The 21,361-nt window shown below is 42.0% G+C and overlaps 2 protein-coding genes across 2 annotated transcripts in view; both read left to right on the top strand.

The window, feature by feature from the left end:
- Window positions 1-3,423, top strand: part of LOC117241003 (neuroligin-1-like) — a 43,195-nt gene extending 39,772 nt beyond the window's left edge. The window contains exon 7 of the mRNA XM_033507007.1: window positions 2,223-3,423. Within this exon, the coding sequence (XP_033362898.1) occupies window positions 2,223-3,351 (1,129 nt within the window). The 3' untranslated portion in view covers window positions 3,352-3,423. The remainder of the gene's footprint in view (window positions 1-2,222) is intronic.
- Window positions 3,424-19,404: 15,981 nt separating this feature from the next.
- Window positions 19,405-21,361, top strand: part of LOC117241024 (sodium/hydrogen exchanger 9B2) — a 90,261-nt gene continuing 88,304 nt past the window's right edge. The window contains exon 1 of the mRNA XM_033507024.1: window positions 19,405-19,682. Coding sequence (XP_033362915.1) covers window positions 19,657-19,682 — 26 coding nt within the window. The 5' untranslated portion in view covers window positions 19,405-19,656. The remainder of the gene's footprint in view (window positions 19,683-21,361) is intronic.

Genomic DNA, 21,361 nt, shown 5'->3' with positions numbered 1-21,361 from the left:
GCTTGCCTCTCTCTCTTTTTATTTCCTGAACGATCGACTAAAAAGTAAGATTCTTTAAGAGCAATCGTAAAATTAGCAGCGCATCCAGTACGGCGATGAAAGACGGCGTTGAGAAAACAGTCCCGAAAGCTTCGTAAAACGGTGCTATTATCGTTAAAGAAAATTGCTTCGATAAAGCTTACGGATAACAGTTGCGATTTGATTTGGAATTGCAGAGCTTCGTCGTCCGATATGCTTTAGTCGGTGTTTTTCACTTTATCACAACGATGCTTGACGAGGAAACGACGTTCGAGTCGATCCATTTTTCTGTCTTACCGTGGAATCTAATTTTTATGCTCGCAAGTCATGAATATCGCATTTAATTGGTCTAACAGACGAGACGATCACGGTCTTCGGACCAGCGCGCAACGCAATTTTCATGCAAATACAATTTTACCCAGCTCGAGCATCAGCGCGAACCATTCGAAGTTCGACTGAAATTTCTGTCGCGTTTAAAATTGCAGAATCGGAAACTTTTTCCTTTTTCGCGTCCATGGTAGCTGAGATTTCGGTTAAAAATGCAAGTAAAATCTTACTTCTTATCTCCTTTGCAATTCTTTCCTTGTTCTCGTAACGAAATCTCGTTATTGTTTTTCTTCGTAATTTAACAGCTCGAAACTCGTGATCCACGATCACGGTCGATCGCACGGTGAATTCTATGGCAAAAGATGATAGGAACTCCTTACGATTATTTCTACGCAGCAAAAGACAAGTAAAGCCGAAGGGCAACTTTCTGCTTGCAAACTTTTCGTTTTCACCCGAAACAACGCTTTCTTCCCACTTGCTGCAACTTTGAAAGAAATTAGAACCGTCTCGGTATCGCAACGCGCATACACGATACTCTCATCGATGTCGCTATCAAAATATCAACGTCGTAATTAACACGATCGCAGCGGCTCCGATCGCGAAACTTTAATCAACACGTTCGGCACAACTTTTCGAATTACCAACGCGCTTAGTTTTCCGATCGGCTTCGGGCTGAAACGATCGTTCTTCTTAATTTCGGCGATTTAAAGCGGAGGAAGTTGAACGTGTTCGTGAAAACGGCGACGACGACTATGGGGAACCGAGGCAGGACCGCCAGGAATTCTGATAACGAAGCAAATGGCAACGTAGTCAGCTGCAAGTTCCAAACTTGCAATTACGATGACACGAGGCTAGTTTCTTGTTACGTGTTGCCGCGTTTCCTGAACCGAATACAATTAGCTAAAGTTACGCGTTCCTCGAGTTAGAGTTGGACTAATAATATAATCGTTGGATTAGAGCGCGTTGTGTAATTCGATATCGATATGACATGTCCCTGACTCTCTAATCAGACGGTATAAGATAATTATATTGAGATAATATCAGATAATTTCTCGCGAAAATTAGTTTCGAGCAGTAGAAAAATCAATTTTACTTGAAAATTGACGAGCGAAATGATGGAAACGCAGGCAACTTTGATTTTACAGATTCTTTAATTTTAAACGACTAACGTATTTTCAACGATTTAACGATTTCGTGTATTTTTTCCAAATAAAATTTACATCTAAGGGAAAGACGTACATATAACGTTTAAGATTAAGTAACGTTTGAAAGAAACTCGAGAAAATGTGTTTAGATCTATCGTTGAACGCACAAAGAGTATAACACGAAAATCAAACGAGCAAAAAAAAAAAAAAAGAAATTGGCCAACAACTTCGATGATATAGAAATCTACGCTCTTCTATGCTTAAAGTGGCATTATCGTTTAAGTATTCCGTGATTAGAAAAATTTGCACGATTCGATTCAACGATTTTGCGTCACCACGCACGCATCTCCTCGAATCTCAGCTCGGTGGAGTCTATATTTTCCTACTCGCGAACATCGTTTCGTTGATTCTTTCATTCTAGTAAGCAAGAACGCGACAACTCGGTGGTTTTCTTCTTCTTTTTTTTTTTTTTATTTTTTTCTTTTTTTGTTCTTTGCTTGGACATATAATAGCACGCGGATCCGAAAGAAAAAAGAAACGCGGAATCTGTAATCGCTTTTATCCGTGTTAAATGTCCTCTGTAACAAGACGAACGTACCCCGTAATCCCCGGATTTTGAATAGTAGCGAGATAGCCGCTCCTCGAACCGATCAAGGTTCGGAGCACGATCCGTATCTATAGCAGAGACCGTTTGATCGAGACGCGTGTGTTGGCGCACGCGTGATGTTTCAGGGACCCGAACGGCGTCAGCCCGTTGACATCGGGATCCGACGGGCTTCCGACCAGCCCGCCGTTTTGGGATTCGTACGACTCGATAAATCAGCTGTACCTAGAGGCCGGTCGTAGCACGGAAATGCGGTCGCATTACAGGGGCCACAAGATGTCTCTGTGGTTGAATCTGTTGCCGCAACTCCATCGACCCGGATACGAAATCAGCATGCGTCATCATCATCTGGTCGACAGCCCTAGCCTGTACGAAGGTGCGGTGCGCCAGCAGACCGAAGCGCTGCCGTTGCCAGCGCCTCCGCTCCCGGTACCGTCACCCACCGAGCCATCCTCGATCTCGAGCGCGATATCGACCACCGAGTGTACGCCGAACGCTACGGTCGCGACCACCGTGGCGACTACCTCGAGAACTTTGCAGCATCCGAACCTGGGCCCAGCGCCTAACAATCTTCTTAGAAAGCTGGCCTCCAGTCATTATCAAAGCTACACCACAGCCCTCACAGTCACCATAGCCGTTGGCGTGTTTCTCTTGTTACTGAACATTCTCATTTTCGCCGGCATCTACCATCAGAGGGACAGGAACGCTTCGAACGCGGCCGGAGGTTTATCTTCGGGCTTTGGAGATAAGAAGAAGGAGGAGCTATTGGAAGCAGGGTGTTCCGGTATCGAGGTGTCCTCGGGAAAACAGAGGCTATCTTCCTTGAATCTGATGGACTCGCCGTCTTCGAGTCCGCCACCGCATAAAGCGAAACTGGCGCAGGAGTTGGAACTACAGTTGCAGGAGTTCCAATGTTCTCCGCCTCCAGGCGGAGGCAAGAGAGTGTTAGAACCACCGTTGTACAGTAGAAATCCGTGCGTCCAGAGGACGCGCACTCCATCGCCTTGCGTAGACGCGACCACTGCCAGGATGGACGACGACGACGACGACGACGACGACGATGACGACGACGACGACGGCGACGACGACGGGGATAGCGGCAGCGACGATAACGACGACGAGAATCTTCCAGAACCTCCACCGCCTCCGAAAGCTCCAGCACCCAACGTCAGCCTGTCCTGTCCAGGAATCCTCAGGCAACCTGGCACACCCGGTAGCGCCAAGAAACGTGTTCAGATCCAAGAAATTTCCGTATGAGGAGAGTATCTTCTTGCAATCTCCTTTTGCCGAAAACTCGTTCACCGGCCCATTCCGACCATTCGTAGTAAACCCGTCGAGCGATCCTCGATCGTCGCTACTGCTGGCGGTAGTCGACCAACAGCTTCGACCAAGAAGAAATTCAGCGTTTCGAGCGTTCCAAGCCAAAGTCCGTTGTTGCAACGCGCCATAACTTTCAGACGTTGCATATTCGGCTCTGTCGGGAGTTTCTTCGCGCTTAAGAATTTGAGATTCTGCATAGGCCTACGACGTTCGAGAGACATCGTGCGCGTACGAAGGAAACACAGGTTGCAAGAGGATCGGCAGTTTCAAGCGCGTGGTTTCGAAAGAGAAAAGTCGGCGTTTACGGCTTTACGTCGCGCTCGAGAGAATATTCGTAGCCGAAGATCGACGCCAGTTCAGCATCTATCTTCGAAGAATCGATAAACGGATTAACGAAGACACGTAAGACAGCAAATAAAAGCACAAATCGATGGCCTTAAAAGAATTCGATACTCGAAGCGGTATAATAGACGCGACGGGAAGCAACGTCAAAGTCGAATCGGGCAACCCACGTTCCTACGAGATTCGACGGGGAGATATTTTCCAATATTTCTCACAACTCGACGAAAAGCGGAGAAAAGGGGGAAGCAACGGAACGGACAAGCGATAACGACGGATAAACAACAACGGAGGACAACGCAGCGTCCGCCACTGGAGAGAATTTTTGGCAACGATTTTATTGGTTGTTGACCGCGTGAATATATTTCGTACGTTCAAATTTATCATAGATCCATCGAATTTAAATTTAAACGGTGCTCGATTTGCTTGACCGAATTTGTTCGAGCACGAGCGATATCGAGAAATCGTCAAGTTTTACGATATCCTTCCTTCAGGCAGGAAAACAGAAGGAGAAAGGAGACGCAGGATTTTTTTTTAAAGATCTCGCACAAAAAGCATCGACTCTTTGTCTTCCTCCTTCGAAAGCTATACAAGGTGGACGGCGAAGAATCAGAGAGAAGTTGGATAGAAAAAAAACGAGGGACGACGGATGGATATCGACAGAGTCGGCGTCGAGCAGAAGTTGAACCGTCGCCGAGAGTCGTCGCGACGCTCGACACTGTGAAACGAGGGGATTGATATAATCTCAGGAACCCAAAAGACAAGGCGCGCGCCGAGGAAGTCCAGCAGGATACCTCGGGTTTCCTTCATCCGGATTTGTCGGAGCAGTAAGTGGAATTATTCGAGGAATTGGAAGGTCTGACCTCGGCTTTCCGGATCTCGTTTTCTTTTTCGGTCGAGAGCAGGAAGTCGTACGGGAGGAAATGGACCTGATCAAGCGAAACTCTGCAGGTTCGCCACGAAAGGAGCCTGCTAGCTAACGAATTGATGAATCTGAAGTTCTCGTCAGTGTAATCGCGAGTGTTCTTAGTTACATACGTGTAAAAGGGAGCGAGAAAAGGAGAGAGATAGACAGATAGATAGATAGATAGATAGATAGATAGAGCGAGAGAGAGAGAGAGAGAGCGAGAAAGAGCGAGAGTGGGAGAGTGAGAGACAAGAGGAAAAATCGTAGTGCGAGTGTCAGAGTGACAGAGGATAAGAATGAAACGAATAACAGTTGGTGAAGTAGGAAATATAAATTGTATATTATATTCGATGCCAGGGAATATGATTGGAACGTTGGAAGAAGAAAGTGGATTCATCCTGAGCGTATGTTTTCGTTTCTCCTTGGAGCGTGCCGACAGGGACGGTTCCCGTCGAATTTCGGATTGTTTGGATGAAATTTTGCTTTCTGCCTCGTTCCATATTTATTTTCTCATCTCCTAGTATGTACGTACATGCGTTTCAAGTATATTCGTTTGTAACTTAATTTCGGACGTACGATCCAACTATGCGTTTGATGTATTTTTCTTTATAAGAAAATTGCTGTTACAAAATGATTCTTACTACGTTCGAAGATACGCGAATAGTTGCCCTGTTTTCCGACCTCCGACTATTTATTTGATAAGGAAACGTATCTCGCGATAAACTTGGCTGGTATTATCGAACGTTTAATTTATTCTGTATAAACGGTATGAATATTCTTCTCGAAATAAATTATATCGGTTGACGTTGATATAGACGCAAACCGTAAGGACTTTCATCGTCGATGAAGCTGCCGATCGTTAATTTTGAGAATGTCGCGTTCTCTTTCAAGCGTTGACAAATGCCGGTGTTTACGAGCGACGTTCCTCGCTGTTCCTCGTTCCCTCCGACAAATTAGCCTTGATTAAGTTTCGCCGAATAGTGGAACGAGGTTAGCCGTTTGTCAAGTTGATAACAAAAACGTTCAGCACCTGATTTACGCGAAATCTATTCATTTTAAATTAAACGTTTCGTGTCAAAGTATTTACAGCGTTTAAGAATTGTAACGATCGAGAGATTAAATGGTAATGCACGATATGGCATTTACCTCTTTGAGCGGAGAAATGTGTAAGTTAAGATACCCGACGCGAAAGTTTCTATTCGATATCAAGTAGTAACGGACAACGATAGTCAGACGCGAAAGTAGCCACACAATGAGACTTTAACATTACGAAAGGGATGAAATGCGTCTTTCCTAGAATATCTACAATTACGTTTAACAAATTTGAATATCCTACTTGTTATAAGCAAATTGTTTCGATTACAGTTAAAGTTTATGATATTAAAAAATTTTCAGCTAAAATTAGACTTTGATCGTTTTCGCGAGGCGAAATAGAAATTAAAACAACCGAGGTTAGTTTTCCTTCCGTTACGATAAGCAACTTTTTAATTATTTCGTTTCCTTCTTCACGGTTGTTTGAAAGTTATTCTTACTTTTTAAAGCATTTCCCGAGAAACGCAAACGGAAAATTCAAATCAAAGACCGCCACCTCTAACCAACTCAACCTAAACTCAAACCACTAGCTCCTTCCTCTCGATTCGTCGTTCTATCAACGCACCTACCTCCGGCAAATTTTCTATTACACCTTTTTCCTAATATCCCTCTAAGAAACATTTTTCATTATCCGTTTTACTTTTGTTTCTTTTTTTTTTCTTTTTACTTTTTTTTTTTTTTTTGTATCGGGGATAGAGGCAACTGCGATCGAGAAACGCGAAGCTAACGATCGATACCGGAAACAAGAGGCAGTCGGATCGCGATAACGAAGGAGAAACGAGTCGTTGCGAGCTTTCGTGCGAGTTTGGAACGTAACGAAAGAGCGAAAAAAGAAAAAAGAAAAATACTGGAAGAAAAGGGAAAAAAGGAGACCGCGTGTGGGGCCAGCCGTAAGTAAAATCTAACTACTAATTTAGTTTAGGCGAACAACGCCCGCCGCCGTGAAAAATTTCGTGTATCTTTGCGCCCGGGAAAAATCGTCGATCTCATCGGAACGACTTTTCGAGCCTCGACGTGGTTTGAATTTTGAACGAAAGAAACGAAGGAAAATTGCGAAACAAATTTTGCGTGGTCGTGCGTGTGCGTGTGTGTGCTTGCGAGAAGCAGAGAGAAAGAAGTTGGAATGTCCTGTCGTTGAAAAATCTTTGGTCGATGAATCGACGGATCCTCGATTTCGATCATTTGTTCGCGCGTTTCTTCTTCGACGATCCTTTCGAACGATGGTCGATGTTCGTTGAAACGTACCTCTGAATTTTCAGAAAGTTTCCAGAAAGGGATCCGGGATTCTCGATGAATTAACGCGCGAAACACCGATGTCTTCAGCGTCATTTACATACAGAATCGAAAGAAGACATACTGGTATAGTTACGCGTACGCGTGTACGCGTGCATACACACGCACACGTACACGATTATCAATGTTTGGAATGTTGGGATTTGTTTAAATAAATACTTAAAGCATTTAAAACGTAAGCATGGTTGGTACTTTGACTAAAATTCTTGATACGCGCGATCTTTCCCCGTTGTCTTCGTTTTATGAGTCACGTTACTCGTATTTTACTTGTATTAATTTACGTTTGCGTTCCGCATTACGATGATTTGACGTGCTACGGATATGAACAACAATTTCGTTCACTTTTTTTTTATTAATCTTATCTTTTATTTATTTTACATTTGTCGGATTTAGTTTATCGATTTACATAATTTCATGTCGTTTTTGTGCCCTAATTGTAGACATTCGTAGATCGATCGAAACTCTTCCTAGCCAGCACGCGTGACCACGTCGAATCGTTTGCTCCTGATCCGAATAGGTAAGTGCTAATCTCGTTTTATAATATCGTTATTTTACGTGGAAATTAAGCATTTGGCTGCAACGAACATTTCAAATATCTATGCAAAGGTTAAGCAACGTTTCTCATCGATCTTGCAAATTTTCCTCGATAAATCGTTCGTTGACTTTGTTAAATAAGAATTTTAAAGCGATGTACTATGCAACACAAGTAAAAGTTAAAAGCAAAGGTAAAAGTTTGAAGCTCTTACAATATAGGGAAAAACACCTGGAAAGAGATTGTTGCCACGTTTGAAGAAATGTACTTACGAGTATATGTAAATAATAGAATTGTTCTTTCGTTACGTACGAATATCTTCCTCTATCGCAATCTCCAAGTTCCTTCAAATTTCTTTAAGATCCATTGGTTGTAGCGTTTCTCAGAAACCTTGAACGGATTATTTTTCTCATACGCAAACGCGTACGGTAGAAAATTTCTTTAATTAATTATGTTTAATCGATTAACGCAATTACCTTCGTCAAGAGTCTATTAGCTATTACCAGTTTGGTGGGATCGAGCTAAAGCTCTCCTTCGAATCAACGGTTAACCTCTCGGAATCCACGAGTGGGTATAAATTCTGTTTGCCATTACTTGGAAACTCCTCTTACTTGCCGCACCGTCACTGTTCATTTTCGACAAGGACTTTCAGCTATGCGTTACGCTTTCGGCTACAAGTTCATGCAGCAAACGTTGATTTCCTTTTAACATCGTAAAGCATACTGCGCGATATTCGGAATACGAATTAAAACGTAGTTCAATGACGAAAACCTCATAGAGAATTTGACAAAATTCACTTTACCTGTATCTCTAAACCGGTTTACTTCCATTTGCGAGGAAATCGAACCGTTTCTTTGAATTCTTCGCTAAACCATCGTTACGTATCGATAAGAAAAGCGTAACGCCACAACGAAAATCGTAACGAACCCTATCTTGAAAACCATTTAGAATCTCCGTTCTTCATTTTTCTTGCGGCCAATTAGCTTACTCCTCGATCTCGACCTACGATTCAACGAACTACTTTCAACCTGAACGAACTGAATTCCACCCTACAGAAAGAAAGGAAGAAAGAAAGAAGGAAGGAAGGAAGGAAGGAAAGGAGGAAAGAAAGAAAGAAAGAAAGAAAGAAAGAAAGAAAGAAAGAAATGAAAAAGACGAAACAACAGGCGGTAAAAATGAGAATAAACGGTAACTGCGAAAATAAATTCCAAGAGTCCGACTGCTTTGAGCTCAAACAAGCTGCAAAAAAAAAAAAAAAAACAGCTCAGAGAAGAGATAACAAACGGAATCCAAGGGGGAGACAGGTCGAAAAACACGGGGCGTCTCGCGTGAAAGGTGCGCGAAAGGAGAGGTGGCAGAGAGGACAGACGTCCTCTTTTTCCTACACCTCGTTCTCGTCTTCGTTCTTCTCTCCCGAGGCGGTGCTCCGTTTCCTCGCGAAACGCCCGGGTTCGTTTCGATCACGGTGCAAGCAGGCCGTTCCTCCTTGAGGATCCTCTCGCCACCGTCGGCGACGCCAGCTGCCGTGAAAACCACGGAGACACTCGATGTTTTAGGGTAATGGAAATTCCGGTCCCCTCGCGGCTCCTCGAGAACGAGCAATCTCGAGGATCGTTTCTGGCTCGGCTATATACCGCACCTCCTTGGCCTGCCAAAGTGGCACGTGTGACGAACCCGCGTCTACGTGTGAGTTCGGTATCTGAAACTGTACGTGGCTACGTGCGCTTGTGTGCTGTATTTCTTCGTGTGCAGAATGTGCCTGGAACATCGAACTTTTCCAACCACGTACGTACATGCAGAACGAAGGAATTAATCGTATTCCATCGAACCTTCTGCAACTATACGAGTAATTTACTACGATTATTACGATTAAAAGAACGCGCGGTATATCCGTAGTAAACACAGTGGTACAGCGACAAACGAATGAAAGAAGAGATTTTCAAAATATCAGGTATACAGGACATTTCGTTTATTTCGTCCACTTTAAATGTAAACATGTACATTGAACTTGAAATGATTTTGAGTAGAAAATTCCTGATAATTTGCAGCGAAGTAAGGAATTGAACGTTTCATTATGTTTGCTCGAAATTTGTATTATTTTACGCGAGACGGTAAAGTATATAAAACTCCGATCGTAAATATCAAGACGATCGCTAGTCCTGTATGAAACGTGGCGATGTTCGACCACTGATACGAATCGTTAGCGAGACGGTTAAAAGAACGCGTAAAGATTTTATATCGATATAAGAGAAATCGAAAATATGCGGATACAGAAATGGAACGGACTTGTCAGAGTATGGTATAAGCTAATGACAAGCGGATAAGTGGTGAACGTTTCAAGACTACGAAGATCGTAATCGCTCGAAACAAGAAGCAAAGGATCGTGTCTGGAAATATTCGACCGACCGAAGCACGGCGCCATTAGTTGAAAAAGAACAAGCATCGTTCGGCTCTCGTTCGTCCCTTTCCGCCGCTTTTCCTTCGGCACGGCGCACATCCTCTCGTCCTCCCGACGACGACCGCGACGTCGATGAGGCTCGTATCGACGTCTCGTGGTCTTCCTTGCGGAGGGTGGCCGAAGCTCGAGCTTTAATGGGGTGCTTGCCGCCTCTTAAGGGCCGAGCCAACGAGATCTGCCGCGGGCTCAAGTATAATTAGTCATGCCATACAGTCGGTGGCATAGACCGAGTGTACGGACCGATATATGTATACCGGGCATGTTACGGCTATAACGCCGCTACGGTTCGAAAGCAAATGCGCGTCGCCGCGTGCGCGCCAACAATCTCTGTAACGAAAGGGTTTCACGTTCCAAGTTCTAGTTCAAAAGTTGGTAAATTCCAAAAATCGCCATATAAACAGAAATTTGACTACGAGAAAAATTTCGAAACGCGAATTCTCGGATAATGTTCGAGTTAGTTTTCGGTGAAAGCAGCTTGCTACCGCCCGATCGTTAAAAGCGGCAAGCACGTATTCTCTCCCTTGGGTCCTCCGAATGGACGGTAGCAGTTTGGCGGATCGGATTACCCATATTGCCGCATCCTCGGATTCATCAGCGAGCCGATAATCCAGGATCCTTCCAGGCTTCGAGACGCACAGCGGATCCACGTCGCATTTACTCCCAGGTCGTGATCGAGAATAGCAGCACCTGCTTGTTCCGATTGATTCGCGATGATTTAAGTGGTCCAGTCCCATCACCCTATAAATATAAATACTCGGCTCTTTTTGCCCTTTCTCTCTATGCTTGGCGGCTCGCTGTTTTCGCGATCCGTCTAAGCTTTCCATCTGTTGAACCAACTTTCAAACACGATCCACGTTCCTATGTTGATCGCGTTCTCGATAGTCCAGTGCGCCGCAAACGCCGCGTCGTCACTTTCAAGGCGTCGTCCTCGAAAATCGTCCGAACTTTCGTATCATACGGAGCCTTCGCCGATCGCGTAGAAACGCCACAGGTTCCAGCGATCGAACGAAAAGAATCTTCTCGGCATACAGAGACGGCCTCAGTCTCTCGGCATTCGGACAGAATCGTGGAATTCCTCGTTGGTCGATCGATGGTTCACTATCGGGGCTCCGCTTCTCTTCGACGCGAACAAGTTACCCAAGGTTAATTCGCCAGGTAATAAAGTGTTTTGTCGAATCGCGAGTACGTAAATCGATACGAAGAAGGAAGAAAGAAAGTTATTCGGCATCCCGTAATTCGGTATTGCGTTCATTTCGATCAATTTCGGAGGATGCAGCTGGCTACTGATTCTTATTAATTCTTGGGACCTGTATTACAAAGGTCTCGCGATAAATACCGTGGCCGGAACAACGGCGTAATTGTATTTCAGGTATCCGGAAGTCGCGTAATTTTATTGCAACAACTACGAACGTGTTGCCGCCAAGCAACCGTACTGTAAATCGTACTGTAAACCGTACTGTAAACCATACTATAAACCGTACTTGACTATTCGCCGTTTTCTCCTATCAAACTTGTCTTACTTGCCACGATGGTCTGTCCTTTGCCGAGTCGTGCAGCTAATTGATTCGAACTTCCAGCGATCTTAAACAGCTATGGATGCACGATGAATGGCGGTGAATCGAAGAACATGCGCTCCTTCTCGCGAAACTTCATCGTCGACTCGAATAGGATACGAACGTCTTACCAAGTTTTAAAATAACAGATACGCTGCAACATTTCAACTCCCTTTTATCCGTCTTTACGATTGTTACATTGAAATTATCCGACTTCTTCTCTATTCACTCGTTGTGTCGTATCGTCTGGATAGAGGGACGCTTTCATTTTTGAGTTTTCGATTCGATTCGTTTCGTGAGATGCGCTTCGACGAAGAACAAAGTACAGCGTTCGAGCTTTGCTGCAAGACTGAGCGATGACCTCGTTTGTACTAATTGATCGCTGACGTACAGTAGCTTTGCGAGATAAACGACAAATAAACGGATCGTATGTCGACTGTAAAGCGCTATCGATCAGGAACGCCTTCTTCCATTATCGTACTCGACGTACGAGTAATTATGATTATCGGTGAAAAGGTGGCAACAGACGGCCTGAAATATCGCACCAAGATAAATATCGTTAAGCACCGAGTATTGGAAATCCTGGACGATATTTAATCAGATTCGTATCGTAAATTTAAAAATATCAACCTTTGTCGTAATTTTATGGATCCGGGATGTACACATTTTCGATTAACTTTACCTTTAGAGGACGTAAAATTATTAACTGCTCTTCTTTTTTCGCCCAATAGTTTTCAGCGCGCAGAATCGAGAAACGCTGGATTCTACGTACGCGCATCTTTTGAACCGCCAGTTAAATTCTTTAGTTAAAATAGATAGAGAGGATTTGGAAGGCAGCGTCGAAACAAAAAAAAAAAAAAAAAAAAAAGAAAGAAAAAGAAAAAAGAAAGAAAAAGATAGCACGGAGGAGAGCTTTCCGATGAAAGTACGATACATAGTATTTGGCTGGCACACGAGCACATGACACGAGCTAAGGCTTAAAGCATTTGACGGTCGTTTACGAGCAACATACTGGGCGTGCAGCGATAACACCTCCGTTATGGATATCACTCCGTTTTATGATCGTATGAAAGACATTTTTGAAATAAAATCCTGACGCTCTTTACCGTCGTTAAAGAGTACATTGTGATTCCTATACTTGCTCGCTTCGTTCCACGGTTCTTTGAAACTGGAATTTCGTTTATACCGTAATAAATAGAACGATCGACTGGTATTACGAATAAAAGTCACGGCCTTTCGTCCAAATCCTCCGACGTTTTATACTATATTTACTAATTACTACAAAATTCTATATCTTTATCTCGTTTAATTTCATAAGTATAGCAGCTTGACAGATAAATTTCTTAAGAAAACCAAGTTACCAAGTAAGAAAACCAGTATTAATTCTGTGTTAAAAGTCGACTTCAACAACTAGCAATTAAGGCGGTTAGTCAGATGCGTACATATACTCGCATCGAACGATTCGCAGAGATAAACGTCGATGAGTTTGGTTGCTTAAAGTTTGAAAGGTAGAGCAAATATTTTCTCGAAGGTAATGTTCTCTCCTGCTTTATGAAGTGCACAGACAAAGAGAGGGAGAGAGAGAGAGAGAGAGAGAAAGAGAGAGAGCGAACGAGAGAACCAAGGAGCTGTAACACTGGACTAAGACTGTAAACTCTGTTTACGATGATGTAAAAAACGCTTTTGACGCGAGCTTCTTATACCTCACGAGTTGGATGTAGTATAATATGGAGCTTAGGTCGTAAGTTCGTTTTACTTAGGATTTCGAAGGAACTGGTGTCTGACTTTTCGAAACGAAAATCTTACACGTTTCAAAGAAGTTGGGAAGTTAAATCGATTTTTAACGGACTTACGCGCAATTTGTAAGGCGAAGAAATAACCATCGACAAAATAAGACAACGTTGAACGATTCGAAAGGATTGTATATTAAAATAAGTATGAAATTATTGGATATATTGGATTATTGGATTCACTGAAATCCAAGTGAAATTTCTCGTAAATATAATTTAGAAAAAATTCTCTGTAGGTTGTTTGCGTTTTGTTTATTATTTTATAGTAATTCGTATTACGGTTTATTGTACGTTTAAATTTATAGCGATTTGAATAATTCTCAGTCCTATTATCAGAGAGCATCGTAGCCGCCTTCTCCATTCCGTGGCCTAAAGTTTCAAACGATATTTTGTACTTTTTTCTTGGAATCACGTCCGTTATCCCGCGTTACGTGCCAAATAAAATTTCATTTAGCATGATTTCCGTTTTAGCCGTTTCCCTCGACGATTCTAATATTTCCGAAATAAATCGTCTTTCTTTTCACGATACCTTTGTGCAGACAGCCGTAGCAATCTCACGAATGAATTCCGCGTGCAGCAGGTAATTAGATAATCGCAAAGTGGCAGTGGCGAACGCGAAGGAGGCTCGTTGCCGGTGCTTGGGCGATTCTATAAAAGCCAAGAGTATAAACCACGCCCGTCGTTACAGCTAACAAAGTGGATTAACGCGGCTGGTGGCGCTCTCGGCGCTCTCGGCGCTCTCGGCGCTCTCGGCGCTCTATCCACCCTGTTCCATCCCCTACGTTCCGCCGAATAAACGAACAAACTTACCAAGGAAATTGTTCTCAGTCTTGCGTCGCTGTGTTCTGCCGCGACTAATTCTAAGTTCTAATAAAATTTCGGGAGAATTAGCGTGTGTTTTTCAGGAACGTGTATCGGAGAAACGATTCTTCGATCGAACGATACTCGAGTTGATTTTATTGTTTTTTCCCTTCATTTCGACGATGCAAATAGACTTGTTTCGCATTTCTTATAACGGATAGAATTATTCGTTAATACCAATTAAGACGCCTTTCAGATCAAATTAAAATTTTCAAGCAGGATGTTTCGAAGAGGAAATAATAGAGACGATAATAAGACACGCGCACACATTCTCGTAATCTCCTGTTCGTAAACAGCTTATCAAGATCTATGCGACCTATCGAAAAACCGTCTTAGGTAATTGATAAATCAATATGGGCTGATCGGAAGGCAATGAGACCATTTTTCAGAATTAACGTTCTAATGCAACGTACCAGGAACAGCATAAACGTAAAATAATAAAAACGTCGATTGTACTTAATAGCGATTGGAAAGCAATGAAACCCGCCGTTGATGAAATTAGTCACTCGCGTTGTACGAGAGGTTTTTCTGTCGATAACGAGTCAAACGGCCGGTGGGAAAGGAAATTAAAGAGAAAAGGAGAGAAAAAAAAGACGGTAGGAGGAAAAAGCGATCGTCGAGTGAAATAACAGAAGCTTGGCGGATTTATATCGCGCAAAACTGAAAATTCTCTTTCGGTTACGTTCTTTCACGGCCCGCCCAACTGGATTCGACGAGGGCCATTTAAATCGTTCGACCAACATCGATTCCATCCGATCCATGGACGCGCGCCTACGTACGCAGACAAATGAGTGATTACTGGGAATATATCAGGTGGAACGCGTGTCCCCGGAATGGAACGTTTCATTCGTCAAACGGGGACAATATTGTTCCGAATCCCAATGACTCGGACGCTCCCCTTTTTTCTCTCAGCTCCTCCGCTTCGAACAAATGGAATCTGAAATACGACCGACGGGAAACTCTGTTGGCCTTCTCCCTTCTGTCGCCGTTATTCTTCGAAAACGTCGATAAAGTGGTCGGCAGTGGTTACTAGCTGATATTCCAACATCGCACTGTTTCGCTTAATTAATAGCGAATATAAGTACTCGTTACTATTCTAGCTTACAAATGTCTGGTTTTTATCGAATGTTTACTCTGGTTTGACGCAAAGACATCGAGACGGTGTCACCTTCGTTTTGAAATTTTAGCTAACCGGTCAGGTATGTAGGTTTAGACATTTCTATACAATGATCATAGATCACAGATCATAGGCTATCTACGCTTACCGGTCTTGCAACGTTTAGTTCACGCAAATTACGTTACGAATAAAAGTTCGAGACGTATTGCAACAGATGCGTTTGGCGTTTTCGATGATTTAGTTTAGTAACGGTTTATGTTTTTACCGATAGTTTATGAAGTAACTTGTTGGCACGAACGAACGACGGGTGAACGTACCGTAACGTTTCAAATCTTTTTTTTTTTTTCAGGTGATTTAGGTCCAAATTAGGTAAATTAGGTAAAATATCGTACTGGCAGAATATCTTTTATCACACCTTTATCTTTCAGTCTTCTTTCACGGGCACTCCATATATCTGTAAAGGAAAGAAAACTAATCGTTCGGTAGTTACACTTTGCGGAACAAATTTTACACATACGATTACATCGAACTTTATACGCTTCTTTCTATCTTTTTATCTCTTTATTATCTGCTTCTATCTCCTTGGTTTATCCTTACAGGACACGAGAAAACCAGCATTCACATCGAACTCTCTTCTTTCACATTCCTTTTGTCAAAGTTCACGTTTAGAATAAAAAGTTTTATTAAAGAGAATAAAGCAGGCACTATCGAGGATTTAGGCATTACGGAATACCGTTAAACCAAAAAACGTAGTTCATTCAATTTGACTTACAATAGAATCTGCCAAACCTTTATTTTAATGTTCGATAAAAGCGTAGACAAAGCGAGCTTTCGGATTAATGCAGCTCTTGCATACACGTATTTTCAACAATTGGAAAATCCCGTTGGCTATTCCCCTTTACGCTATTTTTAGAGATTTCGTTTAAATATCAATGCCTGTAATTCGAACAATGTATATCCGTTGATTCGATTTGATTAAAACGATCAACTTGTACTCCTATATCGGTTTATCTCTTTCGAATCGTAGAAAAAATATTTTTCTAGTTCGAGTTAGAAGCTCGTAAAACTTTGAGGATTTTGGTGTTCGACGAAGGTAAAGATAGAAGCGTAAGTAAAATGGACTCGCTACGTTTCGAAAATAAATTTTGTTTTCGAAGCAACTTTTAACGAATATACGTCCAGATAGGTCTCCCCGGAATTTTTCTCACTGACCTAATTGTAAGAAAGGAGGAACAAATGGACACGGCCGAGTGAAAGAAAAATAAAAAATGTATCCAGTTTGAACAAACAAGAAAAGTGTACGCATTATAAAAGCGTCACAACTCGAAACAATTCAATTGGAACGGTGTTAGCGAGTGTGTCAGAGAAACATCGAAATCGTCAATGATGGATTTCAACAGCTAAAAACGATCGTTGTTTCCTAGAGCTTATTCTTGTTGTCGACATCGTGCGTTTAGTAATTAATTCCTTTAAGCTTCCAAATAGTTGCTCGTTTCCCTTGAAAAACTTATTCCACTTGTGCGACTGTTACACGCGTGCGATGTACATTATCGGTCGTATCGTCGAACGGAAACGAGTTTCGTACTATTCCATTATTACTTTATTATCGCTGCTCTTTAAATTGTTCGTGTGTTCTACTCCTTCACCGATCTCTTTGTTCGACTCATTCGTAATTCGTTGATCGAGAGAAATATCTAATCTTATCGTTGGACGAGACTTTATTCTTCTTAGAGAACTCCCTCCCTACAAGATGCTACGTGCTAGAAGATAGTTCTTACAATCGATTTTGGTTTACCACGAAATTCACGATTCATCGGTGTCGATAAAACTCCCGACAACTTATCTATTCTACGTGAAATCGCCAAACTCTATCCAGCTCGATTTCCTCTTTTTTCTTCCCTTTTCTTTTCACTGTCCTTTCATCGAACCTTGGGAAAGCTGTATTTTATTCGCTTATTTAATAGCTAACGATATGATACATGGCCGATAAACGATACAGCGTATATCTGTAAGGTGTTAAAGACTTTTGAACAAAATATATGTACTATTACGCAATAAGGTGATCAACAGAATTCTCGAATTATTTTAATCAGCAAATATCACGAGAATGTTACCCGTGTCTTTTTTAGGCTTTTCACCTTATTTCACTTTACCGAAATTGTTCAAACATCGAAGATTGATAAAGACAAAAATATTCGGTCAAAAAAGTAGCCTGATAATACACGTAAATTTAATTAACCTGTTCCTTTTACCAAGGAAATTGTCATTTTCATATCTCCTCCTTTCCTGCGTTCCATTTCTTTCTCGGAATCCTTCCTTTTTCAACGACCGTATATATATATATATATATATGGGTATTGCGTGTCCTGGCGAACTAACGGCACCAGAAATCGAACGAATCGAGGCTAGCAGCGGAATTTCGCGAGCATCGCTGCGAATTTTATTGACCCCGCCGCAACGGTTAACAGCGGCGGTGGCATGGTGGCGCGATTTCCGGAAATTCGCTTAGTATGACCCGCATCTTCGGCGTTCCTGCACCTGTTGAATTGGGACATCATCGATCGAGTGTCCTTACGGGCGGATGAATGCCACAGCCAAGAAGGGAGGGGTCGCTCGTTTCTTCGACTCGAGGCCACTGAATACAGCGATAAATTCAATGGGATACGAACTTCTCGACAGTTTTATCTGCTTCTTTGGGAGTTGGTCCGCGACAGTGGAGTTAATCGTAAGACGATAGGAACTGCGCTATCTCGCGTCTGTTGGAACGATTTAGACAGCGAATTCGTAAGACTAGCTAATCTGGCGGGCGCTTCGACGATCGATATCTCCTCCTATCGATGGACTGCAGAATCTAATGTTCTTAAAAAGGGCTTTAGTGATTTCGTGTTTCAATGGTTCAAAGGAAAGAACATGGCTGTACGCTCGAAAGACGGTGATTCCTATATTATTACGTAAGTTTGTTCGGCAAGAAAATTCTGCGATCACACAGAATACCGATATTAAATCCGTCGTTCGGACATACGTTCGGCTTTTTATCGCTCTAACGCAAACGATCTATGTATCTAGGTCGTAGGACGGTTAAAATAATTTCTATTCTTTTTAATTGGTCTGTCTCGATATTGCTTGCTTTCCTCGTAATTTCCTTATTCTTAGATTCGACAGCTCGCGTGTTCACAACGGAGCGATCCAACATTTCTAGAAGGTGATCGTTGACAAATATCTTAAATCAACGCGTATGTTAAAAATGGAAATTACCGGATGAAATGGAGAAAGGGGTCACGATGTTTGTAAGAATGTGAATAATTTCATTGTAATTCATGGTAATTGACAACTCTGACAGTTGAACGCGATTTTAGATCAAAAACGAGAGAAAATTGCATTGTAATTATTACGCTTTATTATTACAGGATTATCCAATATCCAGGATGATATCAGTTATTAAGAAGAAAAAAAAAGAAAACGTGGCTTCGCAGCTTCGGGAACGCGAGCATCATCGGGCGAAAACTCGAGGCTCGTTCATCGCATAAGTCAGGTATAAATTAATAATAGATTAACGACAGATTATAGAGCACAGCATCGTTTCCTCCTTATTCCGACGTGAAATTTAAAGTGCTTCGACCACTTCGATCAAACCGCTCTGTGTTCTCACCTAATTATGCTTCTAGCAACAGCTCATAGATAGCGCGCGACACGATATGATTTTAGTTTGTAGTAGTAAGCGTGCATGTGCGCCACTCTCTATGCCTCGCGAGTGCGTGTTCCGAGTCAAGCGGATAACCCTGTACACACGATGACTGTTCCATAATCAGAAATTCGTAAAGATAAAATTGGACATGCAAAACGGTATTATCGTAATTCGATATGTATGTCCGTATTAGCAACGCGGTTCTCTCGCGACGACTATAATTTTAAAAGTCACTTACGTTTAAGACAGACACGAAAAACGGTTAAGCGAAATTTTAGATCGGAAGCAAACGATTTGGCCGTAGCTACCGTTTGTTTCGCGTCCGATAGTTGTTAACGCGTAGAAATATTTCATTAGACACGAGAATCGATAGACGCGATAGGTCGGAACTTTACATAGTGTGAAAACAACGTTAGTGTAAATCGAGCTAGTATGACGGACGCGTACCGTCATTCTCTGCTTTGAAAGCCGGTTTACCGACTCGCACGAGATCGAAATAATGCGTTACGTTTCTTGGCTCTCATTTTTATCTGTACCTCTCGGTGAATTCGTCGGAAATTGCGGTAACCTTGGATCCATTGTACGCGTCTCCGAGAGTCAAACAGAAGGGAGGTTATGGTCTTCGTTTGGACGGCGGAACAGTGAGTACTAGGTGTTATTTACTTATAACGTATTTTACCTTTATTAAATTTGATGCAGCAAATATAATATATAAATATAATAAGTGACTGATAAGCGTCTGGGCACTAGCGTTGCCATCGTTATTTCGTTTCTTTGCTACTATTACTAGATTGCGAGTATCTGCGTGAATTTACATTTTTATGAACAAAACAAAATTAGGATAAAACCTAAATAGAAGTTTTACTTATTAAAAATTATAACAACCACTCTGAATATTTTTTACATTATTGCGATATTACAAGAACACGTATCTGGTAATATTCTGTAATAGTCTGTCGCAACAGTCGACAATCAGTCGCGATAACATCGTTACAATTACGTTCGAATTGCTATGGTATTATTAATGACGGCGGAGCTGTAAATTCGTCTGCCAGATTACATCGAGAGAACTTACGAGAACTTGACACCTTTGGATAATTTTTTGTGCGCATATATAAAAAGCATTATTAAGAGGTAAAACGGCCTTTGCGGTGAACCGGTCGTTCCTAAACAGAATACAACAGCATTTAGTAAGCAAAAGTGGTAATTTTGCATATACATACATATGTAGTCTATAAACAAAGTAAAAGTAAGTAAGTAAGACTTGTCCATTGTCTATTGTTCCAACAATATCTTCTCTATCGCGGTGTTTCTGATTCGAGTAGCGTTCCGAACTCGTATTCCTTTGCCCTTTCATCGTGTGGGAAGAAACATACGGTATCCTAAACATGTTGAAACATGTTAAAAAATGCTAAATATACAACTTTCGAATAACCTCGAAAATGTCTTATTTAGATCGTTGATATTAATATAAAAGATATTCTTATCATCGATCGTTTGCGTTTCGGTTATCTAAAAGGGCAAAAATTCGCAGACGCCGTGTACGATATATTAAACATAAATTGCTCTATATCTTGAAAATTAAAGCCGAACGGCGATTATATGTATAGAAAGATAGAGTAGATCGTAAGGGAACAGAACGTTTATCGCATGTCCTTCGTCGAGCGTAGTGAATTTCAAGTTAAGTTGCATTCGTGGCATTGAAACTGTTAACGTTAACTTGGTTATCGATCGTCGCTGAATCTTTAATCGTTCTTTCCGATAAAAGGCCAAGTGAATCGCTTCGGACAGAAGTTGCCAATATTTAATACATTCTGTGGTTTTACGTCGGGCGTGTACGTCGTCAACTTACACGTGTACCTATGTCGATTGCTACGCTTGTCAACATCGATCAAAGAAATAAGAGAGAGAGAGTTAATTCTATGATTATACATATAAAGATAGATGATCATATATAAATCATATTTTTAACGATTCTAATGTTTAAGGTGAAACGTAGATCCTAAGAGTAGTAAGCTCGCGGAACGGCTCTGCGTAGCCGTGAATGGCTCGTTAAACGCGCTGCAGATATATCTGGTCCGATACCGATAATCGCCATCCGTATCGAATCGAATATTAAGCGACATTTACCGCGCATACAGGGAGGGAGGATTTGGGGTTGCGGGAATTGCGCGCGGTTTTGTTCGTAACCGCATAGATGAACGTTCGGAAAAATGAACAGCTGAAATCGATGGCTAGGATTGTCCTATAACGGTGTGTATACACGAAGGAACACACAAATAATAATCTTCGTTTGCTAAAGACTATTTATCACGATAGT

This window comes from Bombus vosnesenskii, unplaced genomic scaffold (assembly GCF_011952255.1).
Source record: "Bombus vosnesenskii isolate JDL3184/JDL3185 unplaced genomic scaffold, Bvos_JDL3184-5_v1.1 scf7180000013264, whole genome shotgun sequence".
Classification (NCBI taxonomy): domain Eukaryota; kingdom Metazoa; phylum Arthropoda; class Insecta; order Hymenoptera; family Apidae; genus Bombus; species Bombus vosnesenskii.
Note: the sequence above shows the minus strand (reverse complement) of the source record. Positions and strands in the feature narration are given on the sequence as shown.